The sequence below is a fragment of the Eleutherodactylus coqui genome, chromosome 3 (genome assembly GCF_035609145.1).
Source record: "Eleutherodactylus coqui strain aEleCoq1 chromosome 3, aEleCoq1.hap1, whole genome shotgun sequence".
NCBI lineage: Eukaryota > Metazoa > Chordata > Amphibia > Anura > Eleutherodactylidae > Eleutherodactylus > Eleutherodactylus coqui.
Genome location: NC_089839.1, coordinates 161,451,198 through 161,478,910, shown reverse-complemented (window position 1 = coordinate 161,478,910; position 27,713 = coordinate 161,451,198). Strand labels below are relative to the sequence as shown.

The window sequence follows — 27,713 nt, the reverse complement described above, 5'->3', positions numbered from 1 at the left end:
TATAGCCGGGAGCCGCTCACACATCGGCTGTTAGAAGCACGGCGCTCCCGGGAACCACTCGCCACCCGCAGCAATAACGGGGAGCCCAGTCACCGGCCGAGCTACAAGGGGCCCTGGGCACGATGAAGGGGCTATGGCCGCTCCTCGGGGGGCTCCGACTACTGTGTACACGTGGAACCGTTAGGAGGCAGCAGCGAGCAGGGATGTGCCTGGCCGCCGACGAGCAGCAGGTAACGCCGGGGATTGGGTTGTAAGTAAGGCGCTCCATTCATCCGCTGCCGGTGTGCGAGGGGGTCGTGTGCTTCCGGTGGTCTCCGTGGAGGGGGCAGGGGGGCTGTGTCCTCAGAGGGGTCTGGTCACACAGCCATAGTGTAAGGATGGGGCCAAGTAAGCCACAACCAGAAAACAATGGCTACTTTACGGTCGTCCGCCGCAGCGATTCTTACGACTTGTGCTGACAGCAGAAGTCCGGTGATCGCTGCCTGTGGATCGGAGCTGTACCGTCAGCACTCACGCCACGGGCAGCGTGACTCTAGGAGTTCGCCTCGGCACAGACCGGAGGAACCACGGTTGGATCGCCACAGCAGAGGAGGGATTGAGGCGCGTTTAGATGGAACGATTATCGTTCCACGGCGTATGATTACCGCGTGTTACCAGAGCGCTGTACGCCAGTGTGATGCGCCGTAACGCGTGTGCAGTCATTACTTTGTCTTACGCAGTTCTGCTCTCATTAGCATGTCGGCATTGTGTAATCCGCAAGCGCTAATATGAAGGCAGCACGTTCTCTATTGTCACGTGTATATACCCGCAGACCATGCACTATTATATTGGATATGGGCTGCAGATATACATTGTATCGCTAAGCAACGGCACAGAAAAATAAGCTAAAAAAACCAGGTGTATTGCGCATGACGGCGTGCGTGAGTTCGCGGTAATGTGCAGCACAATTTCGCCGCCATAATAGGCTGTTCACAGAGTTCCACAAGCGTATGTGTGTATAACGCAGTGTTTTACCATGGTGAGCAGGCATACCCCCACATAGAGTCACAATCTTGCACTGCACATGACGGCATATCTCGCGCCCGTATCTATCAGTCTGATTTGTTGTTTTTTTACATTTTTCGTCCTGCTGCGCAGTGTTGTGTATGAACACCACACACACGTGTACCTGCCTATGTACAGCGTTCATTACACGCCCACAGAGAACAATAGCGCTCTATCGCGTGTAAAACTTGGTAAAATGGAACATGCTGCGGTCTTTTTTGCACATTTGATAGCCTATGGGAGCTGCCAGGGGGGGAGGGAGTTTAGCAGTGCGAGCCGCTCCCCTTGATGGTAGCTTTCATAGGCTTCTATGGGAGCGTTCGGCTGATCACGGGCTAGACCCATCTTTCCAGAATCTGTGGCGTATGTGTTTCTTTTTTGGCATGCCAATTTTACTCAACAGAAAATCGCCCATCCGAATGAGTGCATCGGAGTCCATTGCTTCAGGTGGCCGCGATTTTCAGCCAACGTTTTAATGGCGGCGAAGTAGCTGTGATAAAATGTTCGTGTGAATAAGACCTTAATGCTGATCGTTCACAGAGGAATGCGAAACGCTGAATGGGAAGTTCATGATTACCAACGATGAGTTGTCTAAGCAGGCTGCACGAGCGCAAATGAGGTGGTGATGATGTCACTAGAGGTGGTGATGATGTCACTAGAGGTGGTGATGATGTCACTAGATCACTCACTCAGATGAATGTGAATGGTGGGGTTCTTATTTGGTGTAAAAGGGCACAAAAACCAACAAGCAACAATTGAACGAGAATTGTTCCATGCAGAAAACTGACCGTGTCAACAGCAGTGCGTCACTTGTGATTGTCTGTCTGCTTACACTGAATGGAGGCGGTGAGAGAGAACACTACCTGGACCGCTCCGCTTTCATGCCGGCAGTGCTATGAGCGATGCGCTCTCCTGTGTAGCCGCCCTGGGATGAGTGTCAGCATTGTTTGCCCGACCGCTTGTCCATCTAAAAGAAAATGTTGCCAGAGAAGCCTTCCTAAAGCCAAAGTGCGTTCTAATACATTTGTAAATGAGACCCAACACCAACTTTCAGTAAATACATCTAATGTGCATATGAAAAGTTGTTTACTCCCCGTGATTCCCAGACGATCTCCCCGATCATTCTGTGATCCTCCTCCGTTGAGTCGTCTGATCTGTTCTCCAATGATTAAGAGATCACAGCAGATGGGGATTGTTGGAACAGTTCTAGTGGTGATGGGACATAAGTCTACAAATACTTGCTCTCCTCTTAATTTTTTTTTCTATATTTTGTAGTCCTAGTTTGGGATGGAAAACCGTAAATTAACCCCTTAGTGATGACCAGTAAGCCTTTTTTTTTTTTTTTTACTGATCTCACAAATGGGCTTTAAACCCACACATACATCTTTTTAAGGCAAGTGGCTTAACTGACTGACAGCCAGGCTCCTGATCGAACAGCCAGATGCAGAAAAACCTCAGGTCCTGGCAGTTTAACCCCTTCACAGCCAAGGACGTAAGGGTACGTCCTCGAGCGTCGGGGTATGTATGAAGAAAGGTCACTGGGCAACCTCTCTTCATACAGCGTGGGCGTCAGCTGTTTATTAAAGCTGATACCCGCGGACAATGCAGCTATCATCCCTTTAAATGCTGCTGTCAATTCTGACAGCGGCATTTAAATACCCTGAACGGTGTTCGGGGGTCCAGTACGGCCCCCCGCGGTGAGATCGGGGGAGCTGTGCAGATGTCATGGCAGCCGGGGGCCTTCTGAAAGGAAAAATAGAAGTGGAGAGGAGCTGCTACCGTTAAAAAACCTTTCATACTTTATTAAATAAAAAGCATACAGCTCACAGGTCCGCGCTGAACGTGTTTTGGCTACAATAATAAAGTATGACATTTTTTTAACGGTAACAGCTCCTCTCCACTTCTATTTTTATTTATATGGAATTTAGCCGTCTGCCGTCGGCTGCTTGAGGACGGAGCTCCTGTTGAAATTCAGATTCCCCTGCTATATTGGAAGATACTGCTGGTGAGGTGAGCCCATATTTCTTTTTTGGCCTTCTGAAAGGCCCCAGGGCTGCCTCAGCAGACTACCTTCCAAGCCATCCCCGTTGGGTGGCTTGATAGACTGCCTGTCAAATGGCAATATGATGTAATGCTGTAGCATTATGTCATACTGCAGGAGCAATCAAAACATCACATGTTGTAGTCCCCCAGGAAGGCTTAAAAGAAAAGTTAAAATAAGATCAATTAATTTTTATGAATTGTTAAAAAAAAACTTTTATAAAAGTTTTTAAATCACCCCTCTTGCCATATATATAATTAAAAATCTAAATAATAAAATATACGTCTTCGGTATTGCCACGTCCGTAAAAGTCCGATCTATCAAAGTATCACATTATTTACCCCACACGGTGAACATCGTCCGAAAAAATAAAGAACGCAAAAAATGCACTTTTTCAGTTACCCTGTCTCCCAGAAAGAATGCAATAAAAAGCGATCAAAAAGTCGTATGTATTCCGAATTGGTACTAACGGAAACTAAAGAGAAAAACCCACAAAAAATAAGCCCTCACACAACTACATCGACAGAAAAATAAAGTTATTGTGCGCGGAAGATGGCGGCAGAAAATAATTGAAAAAAAATTTAAATGTCTTTTGAAAAATAATAGTACAGTAAAAAAAACTAATACAAGTTTTTGGTATCGTAGTAATCGTACCGACCCATAGAATAAAGATATCATGTCATTTTTGTTGCAGTTTGTGCGCCGTAGAAACAAGACGCACTGAAAGATGGCGGAATGTTTCTTTTTTTTTTTCCCCATTTTACTCCACTTAGAATTTGTAAAAATTTTTTCAGTATATTATATGGTACTTTAAATAGCACCATTGAAAAACACAACTCGTCCCGCAAAAAACAAGCCCTCATACTGCGACATCGATGAATAAATAAAGGAGTTATGATTTTTTTTGAAGGGGGGAGGAAAAAACGAAAATGGAAAAAGGGGATGTCATTAAGGGGTTAACCCCTTACATGCCACTGTCAATAACAACTGCAGTATGTGAGCATATAACAGGGGGAGGGAGCTCTTTCTGACACCTGTCAGCATCCCACAGTGTGAGTGCAAGATATCAATTGGTTCCCATGGGAGCCAGAAAACTGACTAAGATTTCCATGTCTGCCAAGTAACTCAGTCTCTAAGGGCTCATGTCCACGGGCAATATAAGAATTAAAATCCGCAGCGGATTTTAACTCTTCTCCTGCCCGCGGATCCACATCCCATAGGGATGCATTGACCACCCGCGGGGTAGATAAATACCCGCGGATGGTCAATAAAAGGGATTTTTTAAAAAATGGAGCATGAAAAAATCTGGACCATGCTCCATTTTCATGCGGGTCTCCCGCAGGGACGGCTCCCGCGGGCTTCTATTGAAGCCTATGGAAGCCGTCCGGATCCGCGGGAGAAAAAAATCAGATTTTACTCACACGCTCCGGTTCTTCTCTTCGCCACGGCACCATCTTCTCTCAGTCGCGGCCGGATCATTTTGCTTCGGCCCGGCGCATGCGCGGGGCACGTCACCGACGTCATCCTGCACATCCGCCGAGCCGAAGAAAGAAGATCCGGCCGCGACGCAGAGAACATGACGCCGCAGCGAAGAGAAGAAACGGAGTGGGTGGGAGGTGGTGAGTTTATTCTTATTTATTCCTATTTTCATCGCTCATGTCCGCGGGGCAGGAGGGACCCGCTGCAGATTCTCCATGGAGAATCCGGAGCGGGCTTGATTTTCCCTGTGGACATGAGGCCTAAGGGCTCATGTCCACGGGCAAAATAAGAATTAAAATCCGCAGCGGATTTTAACTCTTCTGCCTGCCTGCGGATCCGCACCCCATAGGGATGCATTGACCACCCACGGGGTAGATAAATACCCGCGGATGGTCAATAAAAGGGATTTAAAAAAAAATGGAGCATGAAAAAATCTGGACCATGCTCCATTTTCATGTGGGTCTCCCGCGGGGACGGCTCCCGCGGGCTTCTATTGAAGCCTATGGAAGCCGTCCGGATCCGCGGGAGACAAAAATCTGATTTTACTCACACGCTCCGTTTCTTCTCTTTGCCGCGGCGCCATCTTCTCTCCGTCGCGGCCGGATCTTTTTTCTTCGGGACGGCGCATGCGCGGGGCACGTCACCGATGTCATCCTGCGCATCCGCCGAGCCGAAGAAAGAAGATCCGGCCGCGACGCAGAGAAGATGACGCCGCGGCGAAGAGAAGAAACGGAGCGGGTGGGAGGTGAGTTTATTCTTATTTATTCTTATTTTCAGCCCTCATGTCCGCGGGGCAGGTGGAAACCCGCTGCAGATTCTCCATGGAGAATCAGATCTCCGTCAGTCTAATAGGTTGCTGTCATAGGTTTAGTAGAATGCACTGCATAAGTGACGTTTTTATTGGTACTATTTTGAGGTACAAGTATTCTTGTGAAAAACAAGACCTCACGTAACTGCGCTGCTGGAAAATGGAAATGTTATGAGTCTTAGCATGTGGCGTCGCAGATTGAATTAACCTTAAAAAAAAAAAAAGTTAAAAAATTATTGTGCAAAAGTAGTAAAAGATAGGAAAAAAACTTCTAAACTTAGTTTTGCAGTAATCTTGCTGATCCAGATATGTTATCATGTTATGTATGGTGACCGCAATAAAACAAAACAGTGGTGGGATTTCTGTTTGATCTTCTTTCCAAGTTTCTCGCCCCAATATTGCGCTCGCCCGTGTGAACACAGCCTAGGGGTAGGTTCACATGGAGTGGATTTTCTGTATAAATCTGTATTATCCCACGGGTTAAATCTGCTTTAGAAATATGTGGCCACTTTGTTGCATGTTTTGCTGCAGATAATCTACTTTCCAAATCCGTAACGGCTATTGCTGATTCACTCCGGATCCGCTGGGGATTTCCGCTTCTACATTGAAGTCCATAGTAGGAAACCTCAAGCTCTTTGCCACAAATCTACTGCTAATATTGACTTGCTGATGATTTAGATTCAGCCCTGCAGGTCCATTTCCACACGGATTAAGTGCGGATTTAGAATGTGCGCAATACTTGGAAAATATCATCTACGTTGCTGCAAATGCTGCAGAACATCCACACATTGTGAACTTGTCCTTGGTGTCCTTTTTTAGGGTGAGCATAAATGCGAAGTTTTCCCTATAGCCAGACTGATATTCTAACATTCAGCAATGTCTGACCGGATCTGTATGAAGTCATTCGGTACATGTGGCCACTCACGGCCCAACCGCACCAACCTGAGGTGCCCAGTGGCTGCCCGATTCAGCAGTAAAGTTGTGTAGCTACTAGCTGGGGGGTTCGGCTGCAGGCACGTCGCATCCCATGGCCTGACACCTAAGGTAACTTTTACATGGGGCATGGTAATATTGGAAATGGCAAATTCGGCCGATGCACTGAGTGACAAATCACTTATTTGTGGGAGTCTTTTGGTTTTAAGCAGAACTAAAAACCATGCAACTGTCGGGCCGTGGAATCAGGCGGTCATTCAACTACGAAGAACTTCTGATGGAAGTAGAAAGTTCACAATGTTTCTCATGGATGTTAATTATTGTTCCTGGTAATAAGAGAGATGGAATAATACTTCCACAGTGCTACTTATTGGAAGGCAGCATTGTTTGCAGTAGGTGGCACTGTGGAGGTATTATTCCATCTCCCTTATTTGCATATTACCCAGAGGAGCGTGCATGGCCTTTTGAGTCTCCTCACTCACTGTCTCCCTAAGGAGAAAAGATAGTGTTTCTGACCCTTGTTCCTGTTAGCTGCACAGACGTCTCCTCCAGCTGCATCCAGACCCTTCGTGTTCCTCACAGGACACCGAGCCATTTATAGAAGCTGCTGCAACGTGACTTCTTTCCCATCTATTTATATCCTTGTCCCCTTTTATACCCTTCAAGCCTCGTCCTGTTAGGTGATATTCGCTGCAGCGCTCATTTGTGGCCCGAGGGGCTCACTGGATGCGAGCCATGAAGGTTTTACGTGACATTAAGGCCACAGGCTAGTTTTTGAAACTTATCGCGTCTTCCTACAAGCCTTTCTCGTTCACCTGAGGAAATGGAGCCCACGAGTAAACCCTCCCATTATGACCATCAAACTTTGTGACAAGTACACTAATTTTCTTGCAGACGTGTTCTATTTCTTTCCGTAGAACAATAGTGCATTGTGTGTAGCTGATATCTGTAATATGTATGCATATATCATGGTGAAATTCGTGTACCGATGCTCTGATGTCTGAGGTGGTTCTGTATATCTTTATTACGCTATGCAAGACAGTGCAGCTCCGATGTCTGAGGCGGTTCTCTATAGCTATCAAAATACTAATGACCACCTGTCCATCCGTGTGTGAGTTACATGCTTTGTCCTTCATCACATGACGGTGACATCATCACAGGTCCTTCATCCCTGTGCAGTTTACGGATGGACTACATTCCCCCGTGAGCCTCAGTTGCTATGGACTACTAATGACCACCTAGCTGGACAGCAGCTGTGCGCTTACAAGACCTGTGATGATGTCAGTCATGTGATCAGTCACCTGTGGTAGGGGTCTGGGGTCACATGACCAGGGGGTGATCAGGGTGTGCACTCTGGTTTGCTGCTTGTGATCCCAGGTGTATGGGATAAAGGAAGGAAGGTAGTCAAACTGTATGTAATGTACATGTAGCAGAGCTGTGGGTGTGATGTGATGTGCATGTAGCAGAGCTGTGTGGCGCATTGCGCCACCAGAAACACTGGTACTATAATTTCCTAATATTAGTCAAAATACTAACGACCACTTGTCTTTAAGTTACATGCTCCGCCTCTGATCACATGGCAATAACGTCATTACAGGTCCCAAAACATAGAATGTGCAGAGCCTGGTAGCAGCTATGTGCTTACGGGACCGGTGATGTTCACATGACAGTGACAATCACCTGGGCTCTGACCTCCAGCCCTGATTACATGCCGGTGACGTCATCACACAGGTCCTTCACTTTATTAACAACCTACAGAGCCGGACAGCAGCCGTGTCCTTACAGGACCTGTGCCCCTGTCACTGTCATGTGATCAGTCACCTGTGTGGGAGGAGTCTGGGGTTAGATCGCCTGGGGGTGATCGGTGTGTGCAGGACTCTACTGTGCTGGTTGTAAAGCCTAACTTAGGGTGCCTTCACACTTGTAATTGTGAATGTCAGTAGGACTTTCTAATGTTAAAAACGCCTCACACAAAATCGCAAAGCACAAGACTTTTGTATGATGCATTTTTAACATTAGAAAGTCTTATTGACATTTGCATTAAAAAAACACCCTTACTATTTGACATAATTGAATGGCCCTGATTGGTTACTCCAGCGTCGGCTTTCATTGGCTGTTGTGGTGCTGGATTAACCAATCAGAGCATTAGCTCGCTGGAGGCGGGGCTTGAATACAGGAAGAAATGCTCTGTCGCCATGGAGGAGAACGGGACAGCCTGCAGCAATGACTGAGACCATCGCAAGGACCAGAATGCCAATGGTAGGTGAGTATTTTTAGACACTGTTCTGCATATCTGTATTACACTATGCAGGACAGCGCAGCTCTGATGTCTGAGGCGGTTCTGCAAATCTATATTACACTATGCAGGACAGTGCAGTGCCAATATCGGAGGCTGTTCTGCATGTCTATATTGCACTATGCAGTACAGTGCAACTCTGTCGGAGATTGTTCTGCAATATCTATATTACATTATGCAGGACAGTGCAGCGCCAATGTCGGAGGCGGTTCTGCATATCTATATTACACTATGCAGGACAGTGCAGTGTCAGTCAGGCGGTTCTGCTTATCTATATTACACTATCCAGGACAGTGCAGCGCCAATGTCGGAGATTGTTCTGCAATATCTATATTACATTATGCAGGACAGTGCAGCGCCAATGTCGGAGGCGGTTCTGCATATCTATATTACACTATGCAGGACAGTGCAGTGTCAGTCAGGCGGTTCTGCTTATCTATATTACACTATGCAGGACAGTGCAGCGCCAATGTCGGAGATTGTTCTGCAATATCTATATTACATTATGCAGGACAGTGCAGCGCCAATGTCGGAGGCGGTTCTGCATATCTATATTACACTATGCAGGACAGTGCAGTGTCAGTCAGGCGGTTCTGCTTATCTATATTACACTATGCAGGACAGTGCAGCGCCAATGTCAGAGGCGGTTCTGCATATCTATATTACACTATCCAGGACAGTGCCGCTCTGTCGGAGATTGTTCTGCAATATCTATATTACACTATGCAGGACAGTGCAGTGTCAGTCAGGCGGTTCTGCTTATCTATATTACACTATCCAGGACAGTGCAGCTCCAATATCGGAGATTGTTCTGCAATATCTATATTACACTATGCAGAACAGCGTAGCTCCGGTGTCTGAGGCGGTTCTGCTTATTTATATTACACTATGAAGGACAGCGCAGCTCCGATGTCGGAGGCGGTTCTGTATTATCTATATTACGCTATGCAGGACAGCGCAGCTCCGATGTCGGAGGCGGTTCTGCATTATCTATATTACGCTATGCAGGACAGCGCAGCTCCGATGTCGGAGGCGGTTCTGCATTATCTATATTACGCTATGCAGGACAGCGCAGCTCCGATGTTAGTGGCGGTTCTGCAATATCTGTATTCACTTCTAATTTCTCTAAAGAGAATAGAATATAAGAGCTGGGGAGCGTGCTGGTGGCAGGAGAATTAAATTGGAAAGGGTTAATATGTCAAATGGTTGTATCCTCGGTGGGTATTTGAGGACGTGGTTTAGGGACACGCTGTATGTTGCCAGGACCTCCGGATCAGAATGGATCAGTCTGGTTTTGCCGTGTAATTATAAGGAAAAAGGCAAATCTTTTCAGAAGGTATAATTACGATATTGTCTCATTTATTACACTAATTTGTACGTGTCTTGTGTAAATGATGTAACATTAGCAGGGCACTCCCTTCTGATAATTGACGGTCTTCTGAGGCATTGTGTTCCCGGAGCGCATGCCAAAGGATATCGCAGTATTGGGATATTAATTATGGAAAGGAGTTTTTAGGCTTTCTTAGAAGGCCTCCCTCACACACGTTTGCAGAAATGCAGGTTTGTTTTGCAGATTCAGCCCGGTTTCAGCAACGCTGGCATGCATTTTCAGCACAGTTAACACAGCCAAAGATACTGGAAAAAAAACCCCAATACTCCCCTTGCAGCTGCCGTCCATGTCCCCAGCACCGCTCTCTGGACCTCTGTGCAGGCTGCCGGGCACTTGTCAAGCCGGCAGAGGATCTTTTGCTAGTGACGAAGATTGGAAATCCCTGCCTCCAGCAAGAGATTGCTCTGATTAGCTGAGTCGGCTGAGTGACAACTGGCTCAGCAAATCACAGCCAGCGCTGGATGCGCCAGTCAGTCATTCAATCACAACAAAGTCCCAGACGGTGTCAGCTAGGTGAGTATTCTTTTCTTTTTTTTTGCAGTGCAGCTAGCGCTGTCAAAAAAAAAATATGGTACTAAGTTGTGCCACGTTTACAGCAGTGCTGAAGCTGCTGCCCATTCATTTCAATGGGCGACACACAGCTGAAAACGGCCAAAGATAGAACATGCTTCGCTGCTAAAGCCAGCGTTTTGACACTTGTGTGAACAGCCCCATTGAAATGAATAGGAGCGTCGTACTGAGTGCAGCGCTGTAAAGGCAGCACTAAACGCTGTACAGATACTCCTGTGTGAATTCGCCTTCGTGTCGGTCTGGTGGTCTTGCCTTCCAGGGACACCTCTGGGCTGATCCGGTCCAGGACTGCTTTGTTGGTAATCCTCACTGTCCAGGGGATTCATAGCAGATTTCTCCAACACCACAGCGCAAAAGCTTTTCTTCTGTCTGCTCTCCTCCTTGTCCCGTCTCACAGCTATATGCTGCGATCAGGAAGACTATGGCTGCGATTAACCTTCACTTGATGGTGACTGAGACATCCTTGCACTTTTATAGTGGGTTTGTGCCCATCATGCCGTACATTCTAGTGCTAATCACTACTTTATCTTACCTGTTGAGCTGCCACTATGATAGATGAGGGACCCAAGAAATACGAAACTATTAACCAATTGGATTTCCTCGTTGTTGACCTTTTGTGGACTCCTTGTTGGCAGCGGCCATGATCTGATGTTCGGGTGAAGTTCCATCTTCTCACTTTCTTCTTCTAGCTTCAGGATCAGCGTCTTCAGATGCTTCGCTGTTTCTGCTACCAGGGTCATATAGTTTGCGTATATTGATGGTTCTTCCACCTATTTTGAACCATATACTCTGATCATTTAAGTCCAGCAATCTCCTGATTACTTCCGCATAGCGGTTGAAAAGGAAAGAGGATGCATCCTTGTCTTCTGCCCTTCTTGATCTTGAACCATTCTGTATCGCCATACCTGGTTCTCACTCTGACTTCTTGATTGCTGTAGAAGGACCTGATCAACGTGATGAGGTGCGCTGGTACTCCTACCTCCTGCAGTGCTTCATATACGCAGATACCGGCTGGTGAGCGGCTCATACAGCTATAGGTCTACCAGAGATGGCTGGACCGTTGTACAGAACAAGTGCTACTGCCTCATGTATCGCCCCTTTGCTCATAGATTGTAAACTCTTGTGAGCAGAGCCCACATTTCCATTACTTTAATGCTATATGTGGCATCTTATCTATAAAGTGCTGCAGAATATGCTATAAAAATAAAGATTATAATGTAATACCGGATTAATGGCTGCTATATACTACATTGTACCGCGGCCGGCTGCAGCTTTCCCTGGCAGTAACCATTGCTCTAACATGACATGGATCTGGGCTGGCAGCATCTTTTAATACATAATGTTGCATTTGTGTTTTTTCAGTCAAGCTTCCAGCCAACATTTGGACTGTTGTTTGACATCGATGGAGTACTTGTCCGAGGAAAGACCCCAATCCCTGCTGCAAGAAAAGCCTTTCAGAAGTTGGTGGACAGCCAAGGCCAATTCTTGGTGCCAGTCGTATTTGTCACTAATGCTGGAAACTGCCTTCGTCAGACCAAAGCTGACCAGCTGGCGGACATTCTCGGTGTGCCGGTGAGCGTATTTTTATTTCCTTTGTCATGTAGGTTTTCTTAATGTAAGTCAACGTAAAGCTCAGATATACACAACTGTATTGCATGTAGTTGCCAATGTCATCAATGGGTTCATGTATCAAAAAATGTATACAGTGTTTTTTAATGCAAGTGCAGTTGGCTGAGCGTTCCTATACAGTGCGTGGATATAAAACAAACGGCCCAGTGTACACGATGATTGCCCTACAGCCGTCTTCTGAATCCGGATTTTTGACAATGAATACTTGGACTTGCAATGAATTGATTCTCTGGTTTGCAGCATCAGTTTTTTGTTATTTAATCCTGGAGTTAGGGTTATGCAGGTTACCTAACGGGTACCCCTCATGACAATTGTGCCCCATAAACTACAAGCGTGAGGGATAGGGATCTGTTTCATGCTCACTAGGTTCCCCGTTCCAGCACTGTGTCCCTACAAAGTTTGTCAGGAGGGGGTATCACCTTTCCTTAAGGGGGCCTTCAGACTGGTGAGAAAAGCGCTCAATTTTTGCGTGGTGTGAGTGAAAACGCATGATTATAAAACCACTGGCTTTTCAATGGTTTCATTCTCATTGGTGATTAATCTTGCGTAGGGAAAAGAATTGCAGAATGTCCTTTTTTATTTTTGCGATATAGCCCATCGCTGTCCTTTCAGCCCCGGCAGGGGGTGGATTCCCTTCAGCCCTGGAGGGGCTGAAAGGATTCCTCGCGGAGCTGTGAGACTGTTTTCACATGAAAACTCCTCGCATCCAGGGGTTTCACATGGATTGCGAGGGCGATACCAAGCCGTGAATCACAGCTGATATCTCCCTCGCAAGTGTAAAGCCAGCCTAAGGAGAGCACCTAGGAGGTGAGTGAGGAGACTTCTGAGGCCATTCATGCTACTCTGGGAAATATGCAAATAAGGAAGATGGAACAATGTCTCTGCAGCGCCACCTATTGGATGGCAGCATTCCTGCGACTCAATGTCCGACCTCGAAGTAGCCAAGCCAGAATCCTACTGCACACTGATGAGGGGGGAAAAAAAACGTGAAACAGCTATCTGTCTACGGCATTCTGGCTGGGTTTTTAATTCAGTCATTGTTACAAAGACCTGTGTAAAGGGTCAAACATTGACTTGCAGGAATCCGGTCATCTAATAGGTGGCGCTGCAGAGGCATTGTACCATCTTCCTTGCCTACAAAGTTTGTTAGCACGCACAGCGTGACTCCTCAGCCGGTTGTGTGAATGCACATCATTTGTCTCTATGGCAGAGCGCTACTGTGCGCATGCCAACGTAGCCGGGACACCGTGCTGGGATGCAGGACCTTGTGAGTATGCAACACAGCTACCCAGCCCTAATTCGAGCACCATAATGTCGTTTAGACGCCTCAATCGTGATGACGGGTTCCCTTTAATTTTATGGTTCAAAATGTATTTTATTTGTAAAAGTTAACACTATATTGGCCATTAGATTAGGTCTCATTACAGCATTCTTGTATCTTAAACAATAACACTGGTTTTCACATATTTGTCTCCAATTCTTGTGCATGCAACATTTTCAGCTAATAGTACAACATCTTGAAAACCATTCGATCAAAAACCTATTTTAAAACAGAAAAATTAGGCAAATCACTGTTTATTTAAAAAAAAAAAATTAAGGAAAGAGAGAAAAGTTGAGGTAAAGGTTAGAAAAGAAAAAAATTTGGGGGTATAGGGTAAGAGAGGGAAGGGGTATCCGACCTTATTGTCACCTCGATGCCACTTATCTGTGTTCTAGCCAACCTAAGATAAAGTAGAATATCACCGCGGAGGGGGTATGCTTCAATTTGAGACCCACATAGACCCCTCCGGTGTGTCACGAAGCTGGTTCCATGCTGTCCAGGCTGCCAATAACTTGTACCTCATTTCATCCCTAGCGCATAATTCCTCCATATATCTAATGTTGTCAAGTGCCTCTAGCTACATTAGCCTGGTAGGCGGAGAAGTAGATTTCCATTTTCTAGGAATCCCTTGACACACTGCCATGATAAAAACCCTCAGCAATGATTTCTTAGCCTGAGTCAGTGAACCAGGAAACATTGACAATAACGCTAGTTTCGGAGTCAGCTGTAATTTCTCCCTGCCTACCCATGTGTAGAGGGCGCTGACCTCCTGCCAAAGGGGGTGGACCAATGGGCAAGACCACCAGATGTGAATGAAAGTACCCCTTTCTGTCAGGCACCTCCAGCAGAAATTCGGGTATTCAGGGGTAAACTCTGGCTAGACTCTCCGGTGTTCTGTACCACCTCGCTGGGATCTTGTAATTCAGTTCCTGTAACCTACTTGAGATATTTATCTTCTGCGTGAGGATATAAGCTTTCTTCCACGACTCCTCGGGGGGGCATCGCCCAACTCCCTCTCCCACTCCCCCTTCACCTTTAATTTTAGCCAAAATCTCAAACTCTGACCCTTTTGCTAACGTTTTATATTCTATATGGTTAGAAACCTGATATACTTGTCTACTGTCACATATATATTTATGTAATGGTTGTTTTCTTTTTTGTCCTATTTAACAGATTTCCCAGGATCAAGTGATGATGTCCCACAGCCCCCTGCGGACCTTCAGACAGTATCACAATAAGTGCGTTTTGGTATCTGGACAAGGACCCATTCTGGATATTGCAAAATAGTATCCTTTCTACTGTGATGTCACATCTTGTCTTAACAGCACATGGGAAAATCGTTTATTTACTAGGATTAGCCACAAAAAGCACTTAAACGTCAGTAGTTTCTTGCTTGGGCCGTTGAGGAATTTGTCCTCAGGATTAGGAACACTTATTTATAGCAATCTGTGACGGAAGAGCATTTATGCGCAGACGGTAGACTTTACTTTCTACCAGTACATACAATTATATCGTACTGGGACACAAAGTGTAGGATAAAAGATCATTTGCACATTTTATGGACTCCTAAAGTTTGACGTCGCTCCACTCCAGAGAAGCTAACGTTTGCACTGATGGCTGGTGACTTGTTTCAGCTGGATGGGGAAGGGGCATGTAGAAAAGGCATAATGCTATGAGTGAGGTAGCACAGGTATACCCACTTGCACCCACCATGCTTAGGGGGCTGTTTAGTATTCTACCTGCACATAGATAAGGTTTGTATAGGGTTCCAGTAACGTCTGTGGTGTGCAGTGTGCATCATTCAGGCTTCCAGCATATTGGTTGCACCCATTCTGTTAGATTAAGTGGGCTGCTCTGCACCGTACCATACAAAGTACTCTACACCCGAGGATCCCCCAACATCTTATGGCTGGACTGGTTCTGCACATAAATATGAATTGATACTTGTCATTATTGTTGTGTTGTGAGCGCCTCCACTAGCATTACAAACTGCATCTTGTCTGTTCTAATTTTGAATGGGGTTTTCTGGCCAAATGCTGTGATCCCAACACTCTGGATCCCTGGCGATCAGCTGATCGCTGCCCCGCTGTCAGTGCAGTGAAATCAATGTAAAGTAAAGCCTCCTATTGCACTTCTAGCACTTTTGCCTCCGATCCCCGATGACTGACTACTTCTATCCCCACCACACTGACAGTGGGCTGGGCGATTGGTGAAATGCCAGGGCTCCCAAGTAGCGGCTTCCCGGCGATTACCTAACCTTAGAATAAGTCATCTATAGTATTTGCCAAGAAAACCCCTGTCTGCTTACTGTGAATGGGGGCGGATGGGGCAAGAATGCTCCCCGGACCGCTCCACATCCATGCCAGCAGCACTGTGAGCAATCCAAGCAATACTCTGCCCTCTGTAACCGCACGAGCGGACATCACTGGGACGAGTGTCATCCTGTGGAAATGGACCATGAGGTCTTGATTGAATGTCTTCTTTATTAACCTCCCAGTGGCCAGCAGTGGGGTGACGGAGTGTATGTAAACATAAACTACTGAAAAAATATTCATTTAATAAATGTTGGTTTTGTTTCCAAGACAATCTGTAATTATCGAGTCTTAAGACGCAAGAAGAAGTTTAATGTCTAATATCTACATGAAGCAGTACATTTCTTCTTTCTCTAAACCTGACAGTTCCTGCAGGTAGGGGACAAGGTTCAGCACTTTCTAAACCAAGCCCGAGGCGCTCGTCACACTGCACAGCGGACTTCCACTTGGCTGCCATCTTTTATGCAGAAAACTGCATAGGGACAGAAACCTAGAGGGAAGCAGGTTGGAACTGCAGGGGTCAACGTGAGACCTCTTTGACCTTCGTTTCATATAGGGAGGGAAACTATCAGTCTTTTTAGCTGGACAGATAAGAGATTACATGATAAAAAGGTGAATGCATGAGAATGAAACCTTTTAATGGCTGCTATCATAAAGTGTATGGGCGGTCGTTAAGGGGTTAAATGAAAGGTTAGCAATTGCTCTTCCCACATTGGGACCAGCACAGTGGGAAATAAACGCATGTCCTGTCCGGTCCACACTCTTTCCTTAATCTTTCATTCAGTTTAGGATTTACGAATCCTATCACAATAGACTCTGTGCGGGAGTCTTACCCTTTCCTGGATATGGTGGACCACAGCAGAAGACCTACAATTCTGGTGAGCCTTGTATAGTCCTATTTTATAAGAGTATAAATAAATACCGTATTTACTGCGGTGCTAACTTACCGACTTTACCACGTGTTGAAGTACATTTGCATACTTGTCCGTGTATAAGCGTTGATGTGTTTGGTTGCGAATTGTGCTTACATTGGCACTGTGCGTATGTATCTACCCACTTACAATGCAGGTTTGTTGCCCGTGTCGCTGTGACCTGCTGATGGTGCCAGCAGGAGTGTCAGCCTTGTACAGAACTTCCGATCTCCTCGGGCTGTGACCTTTAACTTCGCTATAAAACCAGTTCGGTTTTTAATGTGTGTAAAAGTTTAATAACTTGTAACCGTTTCATGAGAAATGTACAATAACTTGACTGCATGAAGTGTGATAACCCTTGTGTTTTATTGACAGCCGTCTGCAGCCGTGGATCTTCCAAAAATAGAAGGTATGTTGTTCAGTTCTTCTTTTCTTTGCATTGACTTACAGTACTTTTAAAGGGGGTTTTCCTATTGACAACCTACCCTAACCTAAAAACTATTGATGACCTACCCACAGGTCATCAATAGTTAATTGCCGGGGAACTGCCTCTCAGGATCCCTGGCAATGTCCATGGCGATGAGCTGATGGCTGTCAGTCCAGTGGGTTGGACATGCATTATAGGCGATGGTAATGGAAGTGTCTTACCTGACTTCACTCCTATTGGGATCAAGGGGAGCTGAGTACAGTGAATACACTCCCACATTCATCCCCACTGACACAGGTGGGAGTTAATAACCACTTCAGTTCCCATTGATTTCAGTGGGAATTAAGCCAGCTAGAAACTTCCTATCCTGTCCCCTATAATGCATGTCCAGCCTGTTGCATTGACACTAGGTCAGACGGTCAGCTGATTCCAAGGGTCGGGACCCTGGCAATTTACTATTGGTGACCTATACTGGGGATAGTTTTGCTCAGAAAACCCCTTTTCTCGTCCGTATCATTGGTATCATGGTTGGGGACACAGCCAGACCATGGGATATAGCCACTGCCATGGTCTGGCTGTGTCCCCCAATGAACGTGACGGGAAAGAGATTTTACGGTAAGTTATACCAAAAATATTAGTTTCTCGTCCGTATCATTGGGGGACCCAGCCAGACCATGGCAGTGGCTATATCCCATGGTCTGGCTGTGTCCCCAATGAACGTGACGAGAAAGAGATTTTACGGTAAGTTATACCAAAAATATTCGTTTTAACTATTTAGGTTTGGAAACCACTTTAGTAAAACTTAAATCTTTCTACACAAATAGAGTAACAATCATTATTACTAGAGAGCATCTGTGTTCTTATGACATTGGTCCAATTCGGGCCCCTCTGGGACCCTAGAGGCAGCTTGACTAAAGCAGTTGTTAAGCATACCCACCACAGTCAGCTGTTTCCTAGAGCGAGCATGCTTAACTGAATCTCCACTTAGATTGCCCCCCCCATTCTAGCGATCAGACCCTGACGAATATAACATCACCCATCCAATGAATAAGTGATAAATGTCTTAAAGGGAGTCTGTCACTTGCTTTTAGCCCTATAATCTAAGCTTATGGGCCGAAAGTAGGTGACCTATGGAGTCTGAGGATGTACGTTTTTTTTTTCTTTTTTTTTTTATACTTTCCTTCCCCATCACTTCCCCGGTGTGAGCTCTGAAAGCCGCAGCTGAATAGTAATTATAAAATTAGAATGGGTGGACTACTTAGTGCGCTGCTCAGGGCATTCAGAAACTGCTTTCAGCGCTCATGCCAGGGGAACGACAGGGAAGGTAAGTATAAAGCCTCTTTTACACAGCATCATTACAGTGAACTTGCTCGTTAATTGAAGTGGTTTGCACAATAATTGTGCCATGTGAACGCATGCAGTGAAAGAACAATCAGTGATAAAATAATCGTTGGTCTGCCGCAGCATCGTTCAGTTTAGAGGAGATCATTCCTCTATGAACGAGTGCCTGTTCACTGTGAAAGGAATCGAACGCCCGATCCATCTCCATTCACTGAGCGAAGATCGCTGCTGTGTGAAAACACAGTAATGATCATCGCTGGGACAGCTGTTGGGCGCTTCGGGCTTAAAACTTGCATTCCTGGACACCTACTTTCATCCCATAAGTTTATCTTGTAGGGCTACAGATAACCGATTCCCTTTAAGCTGGAATAAATGAAATAAGGATGGATTCCACCTCCTGATATCATTAGAGGGATTATCCAGAGATTGAAATACTTAACCAGTCCAACTGTACTAGCAGCTCCAGTTCTGGCCTGGTTCCTACACTGATTCAGTGACTTCCTCCCTGCGGCCTGGCTCTTCAGCTCATTTCAGTAGCTAAAGGTGCTTTTACACGGCACGGTTATCATTCTTATTTCCCACGATCCAGCGACAATCTGAACTATTATTCAGTATTAATGCGTGCAGCGACTGAATGAGAACTCATTGACTCTTTCTTCGTTCAGTTTCTGCATGCATAAAACTTAACGCCTGATCAGCCTGTGTAAACAGGCAGTCATTCACTTATGAACGACTGCCTGCTTAGTGTAAATGGAGGCGGGTGGGCTGGAATAATCCCCGGCCTGTCGCACCTCCATTCCGTCAGTGATGCTTGTTCCTGTGTAAAAGCATAGATGCGATTATCGCTGGGATTACATGTTGCGTAATTGTTGCCTAACAGGTCGTCCTGTGTGAAGCACCCTGAGTCGGCTCCCCTTTATTTCTGCCTAGCCCATGACCAAGAAAGGAGCTGGTTTAGTAATTGAAATGAGTTTAATGCATGGTCCCCTTCAATAAGGTCGCCAATGCTGGAAAGATAGGAGTCTCCATAATGTTACCCAGGACAAAAGTGGAGATGTCGCTACAGTTTCAAAAAAGACTGTGTTGCGTGTATCAATCAGTAGATAACCACTTTAATGAAAATTGGCATCTTTCATGGTTAAAGTCCTGTTAACGTTGGTGAAAACTCCAGAACATTTGTTTCTGGTAGTATTTCCTCACTTTAGAAGCGTAAAATAAAACCTGCTGTTCTCAAACACTCGGATTCCACTTTGCGGTTGGTCTGTTCGGAGTAGGATTAGGGCAGGTTTTTGGATTCTAGTAGAGATGAGATAAACAGCACGGCACACGTCTTCAGGGCGAAAATCTGCCAAATACAGAGATCTTGTTAACCTGTTTTTGTTCACGGCACTCCTGATAAGAATCCTTAGAGGGCAGTTAGTACAGACTTGTGAACATAAACCTACTCACACGTATAGGAGGAGATTAGCTGACAACCTTAGAAAAACATCACCCTCTCCCTGTGGGGCGACTGATTTACTCCAAGCTCCTAAAACAAAGGCTTCCACTAAGAACACAAACGACTGGAGGTGTTTGGTGACCTGATCTGAAGGTGTTACATTGAGTTGATCTGGCATTTCCAAAGTTGTACGTACCGTCTCATACTGCTTTTTGAGGCTTTATTAAGTAGGACACTGATCCTGTTCACTCAGGTCAGGGCTGTCCACATACTGTTTGAGGTTGTCACTTTATAGCAAACAGGTAATGAATAACACTGCATTTATTGCAAAGAACAGCGAAAATATGGTGTGGCACGTGGGATTCTGGGGGCCCTGGAACATGGATTTCAAGTTTGTATTGTGGCCCCTGTAAGAGAGTAACACCCAATTGCAAAGTTGAAGAGTAACGTGTGAGAAGCAGAAACTTGCTTTCCGTGTCTCTCTAAACCCTGTGGGACCGCTGCTATGACTGAAGTAAGGAAAGTGTACTGGAAGTGGCCTCTTGCTACGATGGGGGCATATCATCCAGGAAGTCAGCCATCTACAGGAGATTCAGGTACCAATCCATGTCAACGGTCCCTGAAATGAACACAGGAACCCATAATAACTCCATACATGTAGCCGAAGGAGCCACTTTAGTAGTCTTTCCTTACTTCAGGCATAGCAGCGATCCTATGGGACTTAGAGAGACGTGGAAAGTGGATTTCTGCTTCTCACATGCTACTCTTCAGCTCTGCAATTAGGATTTACTCTCTCTTTCTTACAGGGGCCACAACACAAAATTGAAATCCATGTTCCAGAGCCCCGTGTGCCGAACCATTTTGTAGCGCCTCCATGCCTTCCTATCCAAGTTACACTATTGTCATTTCAATCTAGGACACCAGTCGGAGGGGGGGTGCTGGATCAGTGTTTTTGAAAATACCCCTTATTTTGCCTCCTATTTTGTTGCTTCAGTGTATAATGATTTACTGCTATAAATGAGCTGTTTGTGGAAAACTGCTCCGATGGTTAGTTTTTCCTCTTCTTGTATTTCAGCCAGATAACTTTAGTCATTAATCGTTGTTGTAATAAAGTACTTTCCACTTTCAGCTGTGATCCTCTTTGGAGAACCCATTCGATGGGAAACCAATCTTCAGATCATCATGGATGTTTTACTGACCGGTGGCCACCCTGCTAGTCGCCATCAATTTGACAATTATCCACACATCCCTCTGCTGGCCTGTAACATGGATCTGATGTGGATGGCTGAAGCCCGCTCACCCAGGTACAAGTCTTACCAGTTAGTAATCGGCAATCGGCTGATACATAAGAGAGCTCTTAGGTGCTGTCTTACAAAATTAACTTCTCCCTTATACAGAGGATAAGGGCATAAGTATCTGATCAATGGGGGGCTGACTTCTGGGTGCCCCACCGATCAGGAGAATGAGGGGGGGAGGGTTCCTAGTGTCCCAATATACTTACCGGGGACTGGTGCATCTTGTCTCCACTGGAAGCGAGGGGTTTGGCTGCAGGTAACGCCCCGGCCAGGCGCCTTGTTGCCGATTGGCTGCACTGCAGTGTGACAGGGAACCGACTGACAGGGGAGCAGGGAGCACATTGCGGGCCACCAGAACCACCAGCCATGGGAGGACACCGGGGACTGTCATGCTGAGGCGCTGATCCATAAAAGTATACATCCATTGGACGCCACACTGACACTGCAGCCAGACGCACAGGGCGGAGGCCGGCAGGGACAGTGAGCGCTTTGCCGTCAGCGCTGACATCGCAGGGTGCTGGACGCTGTGCCAGCGGACCAGGGAGCACTGATCGCAGGCAGCCAGGTAGGAGGATATTCTGGGAGTGCTGCTCCGGAGGCAGTTACTGTAGGGCTGCAACCAAAGCCATCGCAGATGTGTGCCCTAGCGGGGACACTGGCGCCTTAAGCAAGGCTTACACGCATGTATTCTGGCAGTGCATAGGCAAGAAGCTAGTACACAATGACATTTCTTACTGGCTGCCTGCTGCTCACAGCCATGTACTATCTTGGAACATGTTGCATTTTTTGTTTCCCTTGCACACACATTCTGTGCAAGTTGTGTGAGCGGCAGCATGGCTGCCTATGGTAGATTGGTACAACGTATTACTCGCGCAAGACCCATGCACAGAATATGCTGGGCCAAAACGCTGGCGTGAGCCCGGCCTTGGGCCTAAAGTATTTGCATTTTGTATTATGCTCCCAATGTATGCTCGCAGAATACACAGTAAATAGTGTCAATAAAAGTATATTGATTTTCATTGTTCCTCACACACTTGTAAGAAGGACACAGCATGTGCTATCCTACTGCATATTGCATGCTTAAGAACCCTATTCTCTAGGGGTGCATTCGAAATGCTGTACATATGCACTTACACTGCGTATGTATGGGGTTTTTTTTATGCTTGTTGCTGTAAGACGTGATAAGAAAATAGAAAGCCGGTGCAGGACAGTGAGCGTAAAATATGCTGTACATGTGGAGTCAAACGCAAGTAAAAACGTAACAATCCGCAGGGATACGCAGCTCTCTATGCCGGTAAAATGCTGCGATTTTTAAGCAGCGTATTACCATACAGGCATGTGAGCCAGCCTTACTTCTAAATAACTCTCCACTGGTACAATACAAAGTGTTTTGTTATTTATACCAATGAAGAAGAAAAATTATCAATCTGAGATTTAGGAATATCTTGAAAATGGAGAAGAAATTAGTAACTTTTTTTTGAGGGGGAAAGTTTCCATTCCTAGCGGAAATGCTCCCTCTAGTGGTGTGTTTAAAATCTTCCCGTGCAATGCATGGCGAGCTCTCAGACAAAATTCTGTTTCTCTTGTGCTACTTCTAATTTGATGCTGATATTCTTTTCTTTTGCAGGTTCGGCCATGGAATCTTTATGGTCTGTTTAGAGAACATCTATAAGAAGATTACAGGGAAGGAGCTGAAGTATGACACTTTGATGGGGAAACCCAGTGAGGTGACATATCACTATGCAGAATACCTCATCCGAACCAAAGCAGCGGAGATGCAGTGGAACAAGCCTGTCCAAACTCTTTATGCTATAGGGTAACTGACTAGTGAAATTTTATAATGCCTCAGAATATATTTAATCAACCTAGAGCAATAATGGCTAAAAAGTCTATCGCCATCTACTGGTCATTGCTTGGTATTGCACTAGTACACCATGATAACTGACCACATCTCTAGTGTCTCTCTAAATTCTCACAGCAGGTATTGCTTACTATATGAGGTACTGCTGTCCTTTTTGCAGCACTCAGGAATAATGCCCCCTTTTACACAGGATGAGTCTCGTTAGAACGAATAAATGAATACCACCACCGCTAGTTGTTGGCGCTCATGCAGAATGTTTAGATGGGCAGATTGTCATTGGGAATCGCTCACTTCTCGCTCAGTGCTGACATTAGTATATGAAATACTGAGCGGAGAGCGTTTAGACGTAAAGAAAAGTGAGCGAGCTGGCGATTAATTTTTTTTGCAGACTGAGTGACAAACGCAGTGCACGATAACTCGCGTTAAGACGTAAATATCGTGCACTTTTGTTTGTTGTGATTGACAATCCTTGCATGTAAATTGGCCTTAAGTGGAGATGTATCTGCAGAAAATGGGAATTATATGGTCGTCTGCACGCAAGATCCCACAGCGGATTCTGTCTGTGGCCCCGTCAGGTAACCCCTCCCCCTGCATCCCTGCATTATCTGTATGCTCAATATTCGTATTTCTTGCGCCCTCGCTAGGCGAAGACACGGAATACGCGACCTTTCCGCTGCAGGTTGGATGGTCTGCATTGACTTCAATGAAGGCCATCTTCAGGAAAACAGAGCATGCTGCGATTCTTTTTTTTTTTTCTCCTTCCTTCACTCGTGAAATACTGAAGTTGAAATTACATGCTTCATGGTGCCTGCCATTTTGCTGCGAACGCCACTGCGGATTCTGCAATCGGAATCCAGTCATATGAAGCCAGCCTAAGGCTGGGGATGACTGACCAGTAATAAGTGACCATCTTGAAGTGGAGGGGTTGCCTTTTGATAGCATCTATAGCTAGAACAGTGTTATGGGGGCATTTATGGCTGTCTAACATGGAGCATGATGATTTCTGTATTTCATAAACTTGTAACATGATGAACTTTATGATGTTTAATTACAGAATTTCTGTTTTACATTCTGCAGGGACAATTTAATGACCGATATCTACGGTGCTAACCTCTACAACCGCTACCTACAGAACAGGAACTCCAGACAAGGCTCCACTGCATTGGTGCAAGCCGGCTCTCGAGCCCAAGTAGCCACTGTGTCTCAGGAAGAGGAAGCGGCGTGGGAAAGCGAGCTTTTATTTCCCACCGCTACTAAGTGCAAGTCCGTTCTCGTTTGCACTGGGATCTACAATCCTCACGCCGAAGTGCCTGCCGACCCTTCACAGTCCGTTACTGAAACAGTATTTCATGGGCATCGGGATTTCAGGATCGATCCTGCCTTGATAGAACCGGGGCACATCGTTCCTGATGTCGATGCCGCCGTTGATCTGATCTTCCAACTTGAAACCTTTCTGCCAAGAAGTGATCAGAGGACTTTATAGAGATTTCTGTGTCATTCCATATATATGCATACTCTGGTATCAGGATAGAACCCGGTTAACCTCCAACAACTCTGGTGTTTTGCTGCACTTTACCGTTTCCTCAACTGTCATCTCTCTCCTTTTTTTAGAAGTCTTTTTTTATTTCTAATACTTTTGTTGATAATATATAGATCGGTTTTAAGACATGGATTGTTTTAGTGATAGGAAGACTATAAAACATGCTTCCCAGAACACTGCTGTAGTGACGGAGGAGGAATAACGCTGCTCCTCTCCCTGATTGGTGTAATGTATAAACATTTTGGTTTTATTCTTGTATATCATCTATATACCTTGTGACTTAGGGCTGGTTATAAAGATGAAATATCCATTAGACCTGTTGGCATGCATTTCCTACACATGAGTGTGCCTTTTGCTTTGGAGGTACATGCGGTAACCTATTGGGGAACTACATTCTCATCGGCAAACACTATAGTTTGTTGTATGAAGTGCAAAGTATATGCAGATTTGCAGGAATGCTGCCATCCAATAGGTGGCGCTGCAGAGGTATTGTTCCATCTACTCATTTGCATATTTCCCCTGAGCAGCATGCATGGCCTTATGACTCTTCTCACACACCTAGGTGCTCTCCTTAAGGAGGAACTATACCCCTCCTGACCCAAGTGCAGAGTAGTAATGCTGTAACCTGCTGGGAGACCAGAAGGAATTTGACTTCCCATTATAATTGTATAATGCACCTTTTTTTTCTGTGTATTAGGGACTGTTAGAAAATGGGCTTCACGGTCCTGTAGGTACGTGCTAAAGGCAGTTGTTGCTGCAATGCATATATCCTTGATTTTAAAATATTCTGTGTATACAGCTCCTAAGCAGACCTGTGTACTTTCTTGGTTATAGACTACAAACTGTATAGTCTGATCTTGCAGTCATGAGTTACTATCTTCTGTTTATTCCCCTAAGGCTAGATGCACACTTGTGTTAAAAGAAAATATAAAGTCTGTGTTAGGACTAGCTACACTATCTTATGTCTTCCCCTTTACTTCCAGATCCTGATTCCAAGCATCATACATACCTATGACACTGTGAGTCAGGATAAGTCATGGGGCACGCTTCCAAAGTCCGTACGTAAATGAGAGGCAACATAAGACGGTGTGGTTAGTCACTTATATTTGCAAAAAAATAATGGTTTTCCACCCATGTGCAGCTCCGCGTGACCTCCGTATACAGTCTGTGTGTTTTTTACGTCCGGAAAAAAAAAATATAAGCCAGCCTGATTCTGATTCTTTTTTTTTTTTTTTTCTGCGTCTTTTTAAAAAGACAGCACACAGATGACCTCCAGATGCTGTGTTTTTTGTTTCTTAGTTTTGTTTTTTCTCCTATCCCCTTTGAATTGATCGAATGAGTCTTGTTCATAAAACAGATCAGGCTACTGCATGTGATGAGGTGTGTTTGTTGTTTTGTTTTTTTTGAGGCCGTGCCTACATGAAAACTCACTAATGTGAGTTGCCATATTAGGCTGGGTTCACACAGGGCGGATTTGCCACGGAAATTCCGCACGGAATTTTGCCGCGGCAAATCCGCCTGCGGCCACTTATCTCTGGATTAGCCAGCCATGTGGATGAGATTTCTCAGAAATCTCGTCCACACGGGACGGCCAATCCGCTGCGGTAAGTCAGGCAGGAACCGCAGCCGCGGCTTAAAAATGTGCAGCATGTCTATTTATTTTTTTCTTTCCGCTGCGGCCGCGCTCTCCTCTATGGGAGCGCCGGCCACAGCGGAAGAGCGAGCGGCCGGGCCGCTTCAAAGCCGCCGCAGGTTTTTCCCCGGCGGTTCTCCGGCAGAAATCTCGCAGTTTTTGCTGCGGCCAAACCGCGAGATTTCCGACGGGAATCCGCCACGTGTGAACCCAGCCTTAAAGTTAAAAAAAAAAACCACACGGACCCATATTATTCAAACAGGCTACATATGGACAAAAAATGCTAGTGTGCCGAAGGGTCTAATTCTTGATAACAGAAGAAGGGGAAAATGGAAGGAAGTGATCAGATGGCATTTTGTAACCTGTAACACTAGAGACACACAGGTTTGTGTAGAAGCTGTACAGTAAATGCAAAACCTGTGGGATATTTACACTTTTTTTTTGCAAGTTCCTTCACTTTTACTTTTACAGTGCATTGGCGCACTAGAAATAATAGTTGCAATGGCAGACATACCTTTTTTATAGGAGTTTTCCAGGCAAAAATGCTATTAATACTTGACCTCAGAATAGGTCATCAATAGTTGATTGGCTGGGGTCCGTCGATCAGCTGAGCAGGCACATGTTATTGGCGCTGCTACACATGGGTTGGAGTTCCCCGACCCTTGTGTAGTAGCTCGTGCTTATAATTGCATCGCAGCTTCCATTGATTTAAATGAGACCCCAGTCTGCAGTTACAAGCACCAGCCACTACAGTCAACAGAGCAGCTTCTTCCACTCCAACCCCTGTGTGTAGCGACACTGGCAGCATGCGCCTGAGCGGCGGACCCCAGCTGACCCAATGTTGATGACCTCTCCTGAGGATAGGTGATCAGGGTTTTTTTGAGGAACAAATACTATTGAAGTGCTTATATACTAGGAACGCCTTAAGGAGTGTGACACGGGTCAGTATTTACTTTACTTGTACTAATATCTGAAGCCTATAAGCTGGGCAGACAGTCGGCCCTACGGTTATTATATGCACAAACACACTGGTTGCCTACACCACTACACTCATAGGTTCCCCGTGTACAATAAATCTCTGTGCTGGATATCCTCTTACTGTTTAGATCAGCCGCTTCCGCTCTGCAGCCGCCTTGGCGCGGTGTACGATGCAGAAACAGCAATTCAGTGCAATTATTGAACATTTTTATAGAACTTTTCCACTAGTTTTTAAATGGGGCATTTTAAATGATACTGACATTTGTTTTTTTTTTCTACTGTATTATTGACCGTGTAATGGGTGGCATGTGCCCAGGTCATGACTTGAACTGTTTTTGTTGCCTGCCTTGTTTTGTGCATGTTTGCCATGTTGATGTACACATCATGGATCTTGCCTATTATCCTTAATTTATAGGTCTGTTACAGATTACTTTTGCCATACAGTTGTAATAAACTTGTTTTTACA

General features: G+C 45.5%; 1 protein-coding gene across 1 annotated transcript; it reads left to right on the top strand.

Moving 5' to 3' along the window:
- Positions 1-27,713, top strand: LOC136621183 (haloacid dehalogenase-like hydrolase domain-containing 5). Its single transcript, XM_066596465.1, has 8 exons — positions 1-230; positions 11,924-12,133; positions 14,685-14,797; positions 16,608-16,701; positions 17,110-17,143; positions 21,070-21,244; positions 22,863-23,051; positions 24,174-27,713. Exons 1-8 carry the CDS (start codon positions 123-125, stop codon positions 24,577-24,579), a joined length of 1,329 nt encoding a protein of 442 aa, XP_066452562.1. The 5' UTR covers positions 1-122; the 3' UTR covers positions 24,580-27,713.

Excerpts from the sequence above, each read along its gene's own strand:
- LOC136621183 (XM_066596465.1), top strand. The coding sequence starts at position 123 with ATGAAGGGGCTATGGCCGCTCCTCGGGGGGCTCCGACTACTGTGTACA. Across the intron at positions 14,798-16,607 it reads ATTCTGGATATTGCAAAATA|TTTAGGATTTACGAATCCTA; the intron begins GTATCCTTTCTA and ends TCTTTCATTCAG. Across the intron at positions 21,245-22,862 it reads GCTGAAGCCCGCTCACCCAG|GTTCGGCCATGGAATCTTTA; the intron begins GTACAAGTCTTA and ends TTTCTTTTGCAG.